Source organism: Lepisma saccharinum, chromosome 4, assembly GCF_977018435.1.
Source record: "Lepisma saccharinum chromosome 4, izLepSacc3.1, whole genome shotgun sequence".
Classification (NCBI taxonomy): domain Eukaryota; kingdom Metazoa; phylum Arthropoda; class Insecta; order Zygentoma; family Lepismatidae; genus Lepisma; species Lepisma saccharinum.
In genome coordinates this window covers 113,346,146-113,359,120 of record NC_139232.1, presented here as the reverse complement: position 1 = coordinate 113,359,120, position 12,975 = coordinate 113,346,146, and the positions used below count along the sequence as shown (strand labels likewise).

At 40.6% G+C, this 12,975-nt stretch overlaps 1 protein-coding gene across 1 annotated transcript; it reads right to left on the bottom strand.

Annotated features, from left to right (window-relative positions):
* Positions 1 to 12,613, bottom strand: LOC145986786 (uncharacterized). Its single transcript, XM_083121207.1, has 3 exons — positions 12,485 to 12,613; positions 6,801 to 6,927; positions 1 to 1,015 (listed from the first exon to the last, which is right to left on the bottom strand). The coding sequence occupies exons 2-3, from the start codon at positions 6,922 to 6,924 to the stop codon at positions 699 to 701; spliced, it is 441 nt and encodes a 146-aa protein (XP_082977333.1). The 5' UTR covers positions 6,925 to 6,927; positions 12,485 to 12,613; the 3' UTR covers positions 1 to 698.
* Positions 12,614 to 12,975: the final 362 nt, after the last annotated feature.

Genomic DNA, 12,975 nt, shown 5'->3' with positions numbered 1-12,975 from the left:
TAAAACAGAAATCAAATTTATTGATTTACACATTCAGATGCTTTTACACTTCTACATTTATTCTAAAAATATGATCACAGTCTTCAGCCTTTGCTGTCTACAATTTGGATATTAGTAAAAACCAATAAGGTGGGTGCGTATTTGAATGTGACTTCACGAGTCATGTGGCATTAATTAATTGATGGACATGTGCATGCTACCAATCAAAGTAAACGGTCTAATTACTTTCATATACGTCAATCGAGATTTGTATTTCTTGAGGAACATTTAATGCACTTGTTTTTTGTCGTACATAACACCCTGTTTAGTATTTTGTTCAAGTAAAAAAGTGACAGCATTCGACACATACACGTCCACGTACAAAAATAACGTTACTTATAATTATAAAACAATAAAAAAAACATACAGCTATTGTCTTATTATTGGCTACAAGTAAGAAGCGACAAACAATATATTTATCGAAGAATAATTTTGAGGATGTTTGGAATATGAGGCAAAGGGGGTTAGGTTAATTGCTTGCTTTTCATTTCACGATTGTCATGGAGTATCTGACAGTTGGTGTGCTATTGCAAGATTTCTTCTCGCATTATCACGTCAAAAATTACAGCTATGAACAGCATTTTGTTCTATTTTCTTACTGTAGGTGCCGGGTGTATATTGGTTCTTGACAAATTTTGAAATTGCTGAAGAAAGTTCCTTTAAGCCTTGGTCTCTTCCTTGGCTTCTGGTGCTGGTGCCGCTGGTGGTGCAGTGAGATCTGGGTATTCCAAAGTGACGCCCTCTTCACACTCGAAGACAGGGCAGCAGTCTGGGAAGGCAGCAGTCTTGTTGGTCTTTTCGGAGAGCTTGCACTTGGGGTTGGGTTTTGGCAGTGGTCCGCAGTCCTCGACCAGTTCGAGAAGACGTCCCTGTTCTGCGATGCAAGTCGATCTGCCGCAGAAGGGGGCCAGTTCCCAGGACTTGCCTGGTTCGATGGTGGCGCACTTGGTTGAAGCGAAGCACATTCCTGGGAAATCTGAGAAGAAACAACATAATCTGTTACAAATATGGCCATAAAAGTAAATGTCACGGTCAAAACAGTGCAGTTTTGAAAGACACACAAGAATTCTTATTTAGCAATGGCATTCTGATACATATAAAACACCTATTTTGCAGCCAAATCTACTTCACTCATTATATTTACCGATAGGAGGCAATAATACTGCTTTTCCAGGAAATCACAGTGTAGCTATTACAGTTGCTTAATCAGTTAAAAATGCAACATTTGAATATTAATAACTTTTCTTAAGTAAATTACAGAAAAAGAAAACAAATGGCACGAGCATTTAGTATCAGACTGGAAATGTACTCAAAACACAAATTAACAAATGCATTATATTGTACTTGTAATCTTGTATTTTCTGCCACGTTTGGCTAATCCTGACAATGAGAATGAATGGCAATTAGATGGAATTGTTTAAGTGACACTCGCAAAGAAACAGATAACTCAGAACTGGGGCCATATGTGGCGAGATAGTGCGTCCGCCAGTCAATGCGTTCGGTCCCCGATGCAACACTTGTTATGTGCTTATGTAACTTCTGAACGTTCATTTTCGTTTTATTCACTTTATTTGCATTGTAAACAGTAGACTTCCTTATTCATAGCTTCGAGCGTATACGTTGTGATTGGTTGCCTCAACGGAACTTAACCAATAAATCCCAGTATTGAACCAAATAACATACGTATATCAGGTTCCTACACAACAAGGAGTAGGGAATGTAGAACCAGACACATCTGTATATTAGACCAAGAAGGACGAGACCATACCTGAAGTCGCGTACCGCTGGTGCAAATATAGTGGCGAGTGATAAGTAATCGAATTGAGAACAGGATTGGAAAACATTTGTAGGAAACTAGAAGAAACGTGAAGGGTTGACTCATGGGCAGGGGCGAAGGAGGAGGGGTAACCTGCCGTGAAATTTTACGTCTACCCTCTCGCCCATGTAACTAAACCTCGCGTCAGGTTAAGTTTGCAGCAGGTTTTATGTATTAATCCGTGCGAGAACGGAGCTCAGAATCATCCGTGCCAGTCTTGCCTGAGCTGCCGCATGGAACTGCCGAGCTCTTCGTATCCCAGACAATGAGAGAATCGGCAGTATTGCCAACCCCTTAGCTTACATGAGAAATTTTCAAAAGTTTGCCCACACGAAGAGAGATAAGGAACGAGAAAAAGTACGTGGAGAAAGATAAACAAAATGGACAGAAATAGAGGTAAATAGATGGAAGAGAAGAAAGATAGACAAACAGAGGAATAAAGGATGAGAGAAAAATATTAGAGAGGGAGAGAGACATTTGAAAGTATTTCGTCTCACTTTGAGCCCCTCCCTCTTCCCGCCAAAAATATGTTTGTGTACGAAACAAAGGAAATAAGAAAACAGCCAATAATTTTGATTTTGAAGGTTAAGAAGTTTCGTTTCAATCCGGGAGGATGAAACCATTACATAAAGAGAAGCAAAAGACTGAGCAATGAATCCCCCCCCCCAATATAATCTCCAACGGTTGCGCACTCTTCTGGTGTCATAAAGAATTCACAATCTTTCATTACCCGAAACACTTGCAGGATATCCTAGTTTTGAAACCAGCGGAAGCGACAAACAGTGACTGAAATATCATAGTATGAAAAAATTCAACCTCCACCGTTCTTTTCAAGTTTCTACATGTTAACGAAGTGAAAGAAGATGCTACGGAAAAGGTGTGCCAATTGGCCTTATTGAAAGTGGGTCGAAACTTTCAATCCGAGTATGCCAGAGGTGAAAAGCTTTGAACGGAAACCGAATTGTATAATTTGGCTATCAATGCCAGATAGACAGCAAAAGCCTGTCACGTGGCTACAAGTTACCATAAAGTTAGCATTAATGAGCCTTCCTTTGTGATTGGATGATTTCCGAAATTGCAAAAGCCAATCGACAACGTAATTATATACCCAGCACATCAGACAGATGGGAAGAACGAAATATGCCGATAGCTTCTCATGAATTCACGACTGATAATTTCCATCCCTTTGTGATTGGACAGTGTATAAGGTGTCGCTGCATTTCGTGACAAAAACGAATCGAAATTTTGAAGATGAGCAACTTGATACTGTTATTGGTGATATCTTATTAGCAGGTCGGGAAAGTCAGCACCTCTTATTTGAACCAACTTGACTTGTGCCCAATTTCACACTTGAAGATGGAAAAACTAAATATGCTGACCAAGGCATCATCAGACTCTGTATCAAGTACAAAAGAAGTAAAACAGATTTATTTGTTGTGAAGTTTCGTCTGAAGAATACCCTGTTAGAGGGTGGAAACGTTACGTTTTGATATATATTTCTATACTATAAAAGTTTGCCTTGGTCAGCATATTAATGTTTTATTAACATGGAAACAAGGCTTAACAGTGTTATCGCTGTAAAAACAGACTATGGTATATTGGTAAAGTTCCCACTCATTTCACTAAACTATTTTCCCTAACTTTCCCCAGGTATTTTCCAAAACATTTCCATGCCATTTCGACCATTTCGTATTCAGGCCGTACAAGAATCACATTAAGTATTCATTGGGGTGTGTTAATCTTTTTTTTTTATGCCTCTCCGATGGCGCAGTGGTAGCGTCGTCGCCTTGTAATCAAGGGGTCTCGGGTTCGATACCTGGTGGAGGCACATAGTGGTTCGCATCCCACTTTAAGCTGTAGGTCGAGTCCCGATTAGCCTTACTGTGCATAAAGTGGACTTGAAACACCAACTCAATCAAGTTTTGTTTACTATTTTTGTGAAGTTCTTGGATTTTTCCGCTATTTTGTTACTAATAGGTCAATTTCTCTGACTTTCGTAGGTCTTCATGATTTCCAAGACAATTAGAATTCTGATTCGGCATTTTCTCCGCATTGGCCAATGGATCAGAACCTATACAAGTATCTCAGAAATGTGTGTTCGTAATTGGATAGGTTTAACTTAATACTATTCCGTAAGTTGGCACCAGTGAGTATGGGGTGATCAATGTCAAACGATATTATAAGCTGAAATGTGCTTTCGCTCTCTTATGTATTGTGGCGATATTTGCTTCAAGTCGAAAGTTTATTTTAAGACCATTTTATGCACAGATAGGCTAATCGGGACTGAACCTACAGTTTAAAGTTTGGCTCGAAGCACTATGTGCCTCCACCGGACATCGAACCCGGAATTCCTTGATCACAAGGCGACAGCATTTCCACTTCACCATCGTGAGACCCTCAAGTCGAAGTAATCGAAGCTTTAAACTTCTAAAACCAATAAGAAATAGCACGTGTTATTATCTAAATTCTAATATTTGATTAGACTATGGATACGTCTCAATTCAACCATCTTCAGTGTAGATTAATCAACTCTTGCGATCTCATCGTTTGCATAAATATTATTCTTTGAATAGCCTTAATTGGCCGTGTACAAAGATTTTTCTGTAGAATTCCCTTCAAACACAAAGAACAACATACAGCGTAATTTCAGTTTCAAGGAGGCTCCAAACTGTGACGAGCTAACTCCTCAGAGGTCGCAGGGTTCAAGGAACAGAAAACCTTGAAGGTTGTTGCTGTTCAAGCGTCAGGTTTGTGGCCTCAACTAAAAAAACAAAGGAAGAACTAATTTTTCATGGGAATGTGAATTCACGAGATCTACACTCGTCATCGCTTTAATAACCATCTGCCAGTTTGACCTTGTAATACCAACAGCTATTTTCGCTTTTCTTTCTGTTACAATTGTTGAAAAGGTCATTATCCAGGAATGGTATGAAGTATAATTAGTTACACGTATAATTATATTCTAAGGCCTTTTGTTTAAGTTACTATTACGATGGTAGTGTTACTTAACAAAGGTTTCCCCACTATTATTATGTAATTTTTTTGTGAAAAATGAACTTCTGTATATGAAACACAAAGGAACGTTGTAAACTAGTTCACTAATTTTAACGTAAGACATCGTGTCGTTGTTTGCCATCATACAATGAGCATTTACTTGCAACATATACAGATAATAATATGAACTGGTCTAGATTTTTAAGTGAAATCACAAGAACTAAAATTTATCTATCAGCAATGAAACGTGACACTTCTCGATTCGAAACTTTCAAATATAAATATACTTGTATTTGGCTGTGTATTTCTGGTTTCAGTAATAAATATGTTGCCAAACGTTGGCTAAATCTGAGTTTTTCTTCTCGCGAATCACAGATCAGTAAAGAAAAAGAAACATTAAAATGTGATTTTCCTGTCTCTGGCAAAGCAGGTCGGGAAAGCGTGCAGTGCCTGGCACATTCAACGGGTAATAAGTTATCTGCCAGATGAGTTAGTATGAATAAAACAATCCCGACTCTCTTTTCCTCGGCCTAGTGGCGTGTATTAACATGAGCTTTCCCCATTTCTTAATGTAATTCAAGTTTTTATAGGATATTATGTGCTGCATGAACAATCAAATGTGTTTTCACTTCACCACTACAAAACGAAACAACAAAAAAATATATTTGCATATGAGAAGTGTGTTGCGTTTACCCTAAGGCGCGAAATTCAAGCATTAGAAAAGGGTTTTAGAGACAAAGTGAATCTGCCATCATGATCTAAGGTACAGTTGCCATAACTACACAGGCGCAGGACCGGATTAAGGTGGGTGCTATTGATGAAAAATTCCTGAAATAGGCCCAGATGAAAACAGACGAGAATTGTCCGAAAGCTGAACAGTTTTCTTTTGCTATATTAACCTGAAAATAAATCTTAGAATGAAATTTGGAGCCCCAATTTCGGACGCCTAGACACAGCGTTACTTATTATACAGTTACTATTATTCTTTGCGCTGTGACGTAACTATAACGTCGTTGTGTTTATTGTTCACCGAAGATTTCAAGCATCAGGCCGAATTTTGTCTTAATGCGGCCCTACACAGGCCTCTAATATTTGTGAAAGCCCTGAATAAGAATTCATGATTATTTCAAACTCTAGCCACCTACGATAAAATCTGAAGCAAGCAACTAAGGTCGCCTAGTTTAACCAGTGCAGAATATTGAATCTAAAGGATATGGGTGCGAGCGCTAACCAGCAGCTGTTACTGTTATTGAGATGAAGGCCGAGGATGCATAGCATAAAAGAAGGTGGTGCGCACGCAGTTACATCCAATCAGTGCACTTCGTTAATTTCCTGAATTTCTATTTCTAAGCCAGTTTATCTATACCTAGTCAGGAAGCTTGCCAGAAATCTTCCACGGATAAGCCAAGACGTCTCCAATGGTGCAGTTATAACACGGGTTAGATACCTAGTTGAGGAATATGGTGGTTCCGATCCCACTTTAAGCTGTGGGTCCAGTTCCGCTTAGCCTATCAGAGCATAAAGTGGATTTAAAACTCAAGTAACTTAAGTAACTAAAGAGATATGGCTTCTTACACAAGGAAGGCAAGGATGTTGATTGCTGGAACATCCGTTTCAATAATTTGATTGTTGTTATTAACGACGCTTTTCTGCCATTTTGGTTAATCGCGACGCTGAGGATAAGCGATGATACGATAAAATCGACGAAGGGACACTAACAAAGAACGCCAATGCTCAGATTCGAACCCGAACCCCCTTACGTGGCCGACACAGAAGTCGAACGTTTGAATGAGAAATGTTGGAAATTCTGACGATCTTCATCCAAGTCGCCATGTTAAAAAAAATGTGATTGACTGAAACCTGACGAAGACTAACTCTGACGACGTAAGTAACGTCTTAGCGTTTCATTGTCTGAAAAGCTTCCATATCTTGACTGATGAGAGCTGCTTACCTCTCAGCACATCAGCTGGGATGAGGCGCCTGAAGGTCTTTGGTCTCTCTGCGGCATCCTCCTTCTTGTCTTCTGCGAGGGCAACAGCGAGGACAGCAACAAACAGCACCACTAGGAACTTCATGGTCTGCAACAAAGAAGCAAATCATTACTCAGTTGAGAACATAGCCATGCAAACTGCTCTAAGTACACTACTAAAGTATATTGAAACCCAGCAAGGGCTTCTTAGACATTATTTGATTTCAAACTGGCGGTACTTGTGATCGGAGAGGAGACGAACCTGGCGGCAAGAATTGCCAAGACTGGATTGACTGTTCAGTGTAGAGATGAATGAAAAACTGTTTAGGAATGACAGACTGTTTATCTCGGCAACCTTCCAACTGCACTATGCAATATATCAGGTGTTAAGCTTCAGAGATTTTCAAGAAAGAGGCAAAGATACCTGATTTTCTTACCACCACTAGAGTGGAACTTGCGAGTGACCCCATTGTACAGACGAACAGCAAAGAATAAAATGTGAGTACATGTTGATAAGCAGTGGCGTGCCCAGGATTTTCGAAAGGGAGGGGTTATGTATACTTTTTTTTGGTAGTCAGCCCTCATTTTGTCATATTTTTCTACCATTGACGTACCTTTTCTTAGGAATACTGGGCCAAAGGGGGGTTATAACCCCCACCAACCCCCTCTTGGGCACGCCACTGTAATGATAAGGCGTTCTGATTGATCATATATCAACCCCTGGACCCCTTTTGGAACTATGCACGTTACGTTTTAAGTTATAGCCATTTTAACATCTTGACTATTTCCCATTGCTTTTCTATCTTTATAGGTAATCATAACGATGACCATAGCGATCTGATGGGGCTACAGCTCCTTCCGAAGTTTTGAGAAAATCAACATTTTTGAAAGGAAAGCAGTCAAAAAGTAGGGAAAAATCATGCAAAACCCCTTAAAATGACTTTCGATGATCATATTTAGAACATCTTTTAAAACATAATTTGAAAATTTAAATAAAAAGAAAAATAATTTTGTCTTCCGCTCCCTGTGGAACGCAGCTTTATAATATCCACCATTACATTTATAGCCCCTCCGAAAACAATTCTGCGTACGCTAGAGACAGTGGGGATTATTGACGGAGTATTTAAGGGAAAGAGCATAAAGAAACAATCATGTTTTGTTCGGGGTTCGAACCTATTCCTCGTCCTCGGTACGGACAAAGTCAATCTAAATAAGAGTAGGTGAGATTGCAAGTACTTGCGTGCCCATTGGCTGATCCTTAAATCGGACCATATTGATCGTATTACAAAATAGCTTCCACAACTTCACTGTAGGTTAGCTTAGACGAGCAAAATGCCTGTGGAACATCTGCCATCGGAAATAGCTAATAGAACTCCTCTTAACTTGCATTGGAATTATACGCCTGGCACAGTGGTGAACACTCCAGGTAATCTGAATACCCAAAGGAACAGACAAGTCAGTTTCATAATGACCCAGTTGCCCAGTTCGAGGAACGTCTCCCCCGCCCGTCTCGCGTGTGTGGAGCTCAAGGGTACGGGAGCACTTTCTCCCGAGGTGTGGAAATCTCGCCCAGATACGCAACTAACGTCCAGCTTCCTGCCAGGACCACTGGCTGATGACGTCAAGGACCAGGAACAGCAGACTGGCGGGTACTACTAGTGTTCCCTCAAGGCAATCGAGAGCGTTCCACGTACCCCGCCCACCCGAGGGGTGTCAATGCATGAATGCACCTTTCAATTAAACCGGTCGGGAAGGAGTGATCGGGGACGACCGGTTCGAGTTATATGTCGGCTGGGTGCAGTGTGGCCAACTTGTAGGAGAAAATATTGTTCATTGCACTGGAAAATGACATCCTCTTGGCTGCAAATATTTGACTGGTTCGATACCAGGTGAGGTCACATAGTGGTTCCGGATCCCACTTTAAACTGTAGGTCCGACCCAGATTAGCGTTACTGTGCATAAAGGCGACTTAAAACACACACCACACTTGCAAGTGACTCAGTGATCTGGTGTGGAGTTGTACTTTTAGCATGAGGCTTCCCCGATGACGTAGTGGTAACGTCGTCTTGTAATCAAGGGGTCGCGGTTTCGTTACACAGTGGAGTCACATAGTGGTTCGGATCCCACTTTAAACTGTAGGCCCAGTCCTGATTGGCCTATCTGTGCATAAAGTGAACTTAAAGCAAAATCCAATTCAAACATTTTTATCATGCTGCAGCTTTTCCCCGAATCTAGTGACAGAGACTGTTGGTTGGTAACACTATCTAGGTATACACCGCCCTGCAACTGTGTCAGGATGCAGAATTAATGCACGCATTCTCTCTGCCAGTCTTGTAGAAGTTGTAGCCCCGCAAACAAAAGAAGGAACAAGTGCATACGGCTGCCACAGACAAACATATTATTCAACTCGGAATTCATTTCTTGGGCGTGGTAACATCTTCTCCCAGCTGGAAAGTGAAATTTGTCCACGAGTGAAAATTCACTTTTCCCTCTGCACCCATCGCAGTGAAAGTTAACGCCCCGCTTTCTGAACATGAGATATTAAGAATTCCGCGCGCCCGTTTTCCATTTGAGAAGCCACGCACGATGAAATGAATTTCCAAACCTGATGGCCGAGGAATGTAGAGCGAGCAGCCTTTCAAAGCGGTGCGTTGCTTTACCTTACAATAGCCTTACTTTCTTTTACCACATGTGTTGCCTTTTAAAACAATTCTGAAGCAAAAGTTGTGATAAATAGATCAACAATTACAGTATATTTCCTGCTTCCATTTCAATCAAATTAATTGTTGCAAATTTTCATATTCTTATTATTTTAAATATTTAACAACGCTTTTTTTAATGCCCTTCTTGAGTTAATCGCAACGATGGAGATGAATGATTACTGCATGAAACCGATGGGAGGAGAAATTCGCAATGGAACACATGTTTTGGCTTGGACTTGAACTCGAAATTTCGGAGAAGAAATGTGAATGAAAAACTTTTGTGTTCTGTTACCAAGACAACTTCCTCTCTCACTTCAACTCTCTCTCTCTATCACTTCTGTCTACCTTGTTAATCCTGACAGGCAAAAGCCCTCCCCCCCCAAAAAAAAAGCAGAATGCAAGGTTTTAAATGTGGCTAGAAAGTCAACAAGAGAACTTCCCAAAGAAAAGGCAGTCAACCACTGATGAAATTCTGTTTCCCGCAGACTTTGTACTGTACTGTATAGTGTATTTAGGCCTATGCCCTTTAAATACAATATAATAAAGGTGTTTTGTTGATAAACGGAGTTTTAATGCACTTTCTACTGTTCTTTTAGGTTATTTCAGTTAATTCGGACTTTCGTTAAACCGGTCAACTTATCCCCCATTAGTCCGGATTAACGAGGTTTTACTGTATATATCTTTTGATTCCAAATTACCCTTGGAATGTAGAGAGAAAATAGAACAACAATGGTCTTGTTGAAAAACGATCCCATCTTTCAACGTTGAGCGGTCTTTGTTGACAGAGGAATGGAATGATAGGTAAAGGTGAAGTTCCCCGTGCATGAAGCACCATGCCATGAAGGCATATCTAGGGGATGTGGGAGTAGGGCCGCACATATTCTCGATCTCGACCATTTTGCAGGTGATGTGACCAGCACTATGCTCCGGCCGCCACTACTTTCATTTATATTCTAGACCTTGTTTTGTGTAAAACAATGTAAATAAACATAGCGATGAATAATTGGCTGCCGATTCTCTTCTATCCTATCCACCAATTGCGAGAACATTATATGAATATGGATATGGTGAACTTATCCACTCCATCCATCAAGAGATCCAGGTGCATTCTGCATTCTTTTAAATAACAACCTGTTGTGCTTAAGATTTTTGAGCTAACTGTACAGTGGAGTGCATAAGTATTACCAGACTATTTTCATTCATTTTTCTCTTACATGCTACGTGTTTTTAGGAACTGAACCATATGCTGATATGGAGGATGTAAATTGTTTCGGAGGCGTTTTGTTTCAACTCTTGAACATCGCACTATATGAAACAAAATGAATGAACGTAATGATGGATAATTTACCTGGTTATATTCATGCATCCCACTCTACATTGTCCTTAGGTAGCGACCCCTGCAATGTTCGGAGAGAGGAAGGCTGTCAAAATATAAAATTTCCGTACATTTGAATAGTATTTTCATTTTTGTTATTTTACACCACTTCTGCCACTTTTGGCGACGATGAAGATGATTGGATGAAATTGATGAAGGGACACTCGGAATGAACACCCATGCCCAGGCCGGGACTCGAAAGCGGTAACCACTTGACGTGCTCGACCACCCAGCCGGTAAAAAATTGAATTTTGGATTTTTAAAGCGGCGATCTGGTGTATAGAAAGCTTTGTTTGAATTCATTAATCGATATTAGTACTGGTAGTCCAAGCACTGGTGTACGCAAGGGGGAGGGCTGAGGGGGCTACAGCCCCTCCCGAAATTTTTATAAAATCAAAACTTTCAAATGGGATCAGTAGATAACTCGGCGACATCTTCCTTAAAATGACCCCCAAATTATCATTTTTGTCTTTGAACAACTTTTAAAATGAAGGTTAAAACTGGAAATTATGAAATATTTTGTGTATCCCGAACGCAGCTTTGTACCTAACACCCACCTTTAAAATTCAAGCCCCTCTGAAATAAAAAATTACGTACCCCAGTAAGTCCAAGTATTAATGACTTTCGGGTTAAATGAAGGATAATTTCTCCAATTTGGTTTGGTGTTTTAAGGAGAGGTTCATATTCTGGATAAATATTTGCCTGCCTTACAAGAACAGTAAAATCGCTGGCAAAAGTATCTGATAGGAGGCGGAATGTTTTCTCATTAGAAATTAATATTTGAAGCACAAGCTCCTTTAAATACTGAGTTTTTATCTGTTGGAGGATGCACTAGCTGCCTGGCGTTGTCAGTACCTACGTCATTATATTCTCCATGGATTTTTTTTCACTAACGGTTCTGTACATTTTACAGAGTTGCAGTCACGACACAAGATTGGGTGGGCACAACTCTATCTCCTACAGCCTACCCCAGGTTACAAGAAAAACTAGACGCCGGCTCCGTGGCGGAGTGGTGGGCGTAACGCGCCAAGAAACCAGAGGTCGCAGTTTCGAAATCTGTTCTGGAATCAGTTCATCCTCATCGTCGCGATTAACACAATAGGTTGAAAAGTTACGTAAAATAACCAAAATGGGAACACAAGAAAAACTAGGTAAATAAATGCCTCTCTTTAGTAAAAATACACGTTTTGTTTTGCAATCTAAAGTTAATGAAACTGTTCTCCGACGTTTTCTGGCGACGTCACTGGGGGGAGGGGGGGGGTTGCACTAAAAGCAGAGATCTGCACCGGTGCAGTCTATCTGAGTTTGAAACTGATTTCACACTGTCACCGAAGATAACGCCTACACATTTTTTCATTGAACAAAATCCAACAAGATTGTTGTCAACACTCATTCCAGCACACACGTAACGGAATTTCGCCCTGCAAGAACTTCAAACACAATAAAAAATTCAAACTTTTTTTTAGGTCTCCTTGTCAAGTATCAAGCACGTTTCACACAATCGAAGAGCCTGGAAATTAGTCGCAATTTTTTTTAAAAGTACAAACAGGCCACTGGCAAACAATGCAACAACAACAACAAAGACTTACCCTTATTTGGTAGCCTGGTAGTGTTGTTGTTTCACTACGACACTAGCTGAGGGAATGAGCTTGACTTTTACGAAGCTTAGTCTCAGCGTGCATGTATATATATACCCGCCAGTGGAAAGCGGGTTAGCGTCGGAATTTTTTTTCCGGTTGACGGCAAGAGAAAGTTCAGCTGAGCGAGCGCCCCCCTCGCCCCCGCCTGAAACTATGGTTCTTACCCCTCCCACGATGATCCGCATGACGGTTACTTCCTTTGTCCTGATTGGCCCTAACTTGGAACGAAGGTTGCAGTGCATGAAGGTGAGGAAACTTCGTCAGTCTTTCTCCGACCGTACGTCCACGAGCAGGCTCTACCCTGGTTTCCATGGCCTTCTACCCTTGTGCAATTTGCAACTGCATACGGCATTAGAGTTTCAGCCAAATTCGACGACAATCGTGCACAATAATGAAAGAGAACAATGTACAGTGATCAGACGCTGTTCCATTGTTCCTGC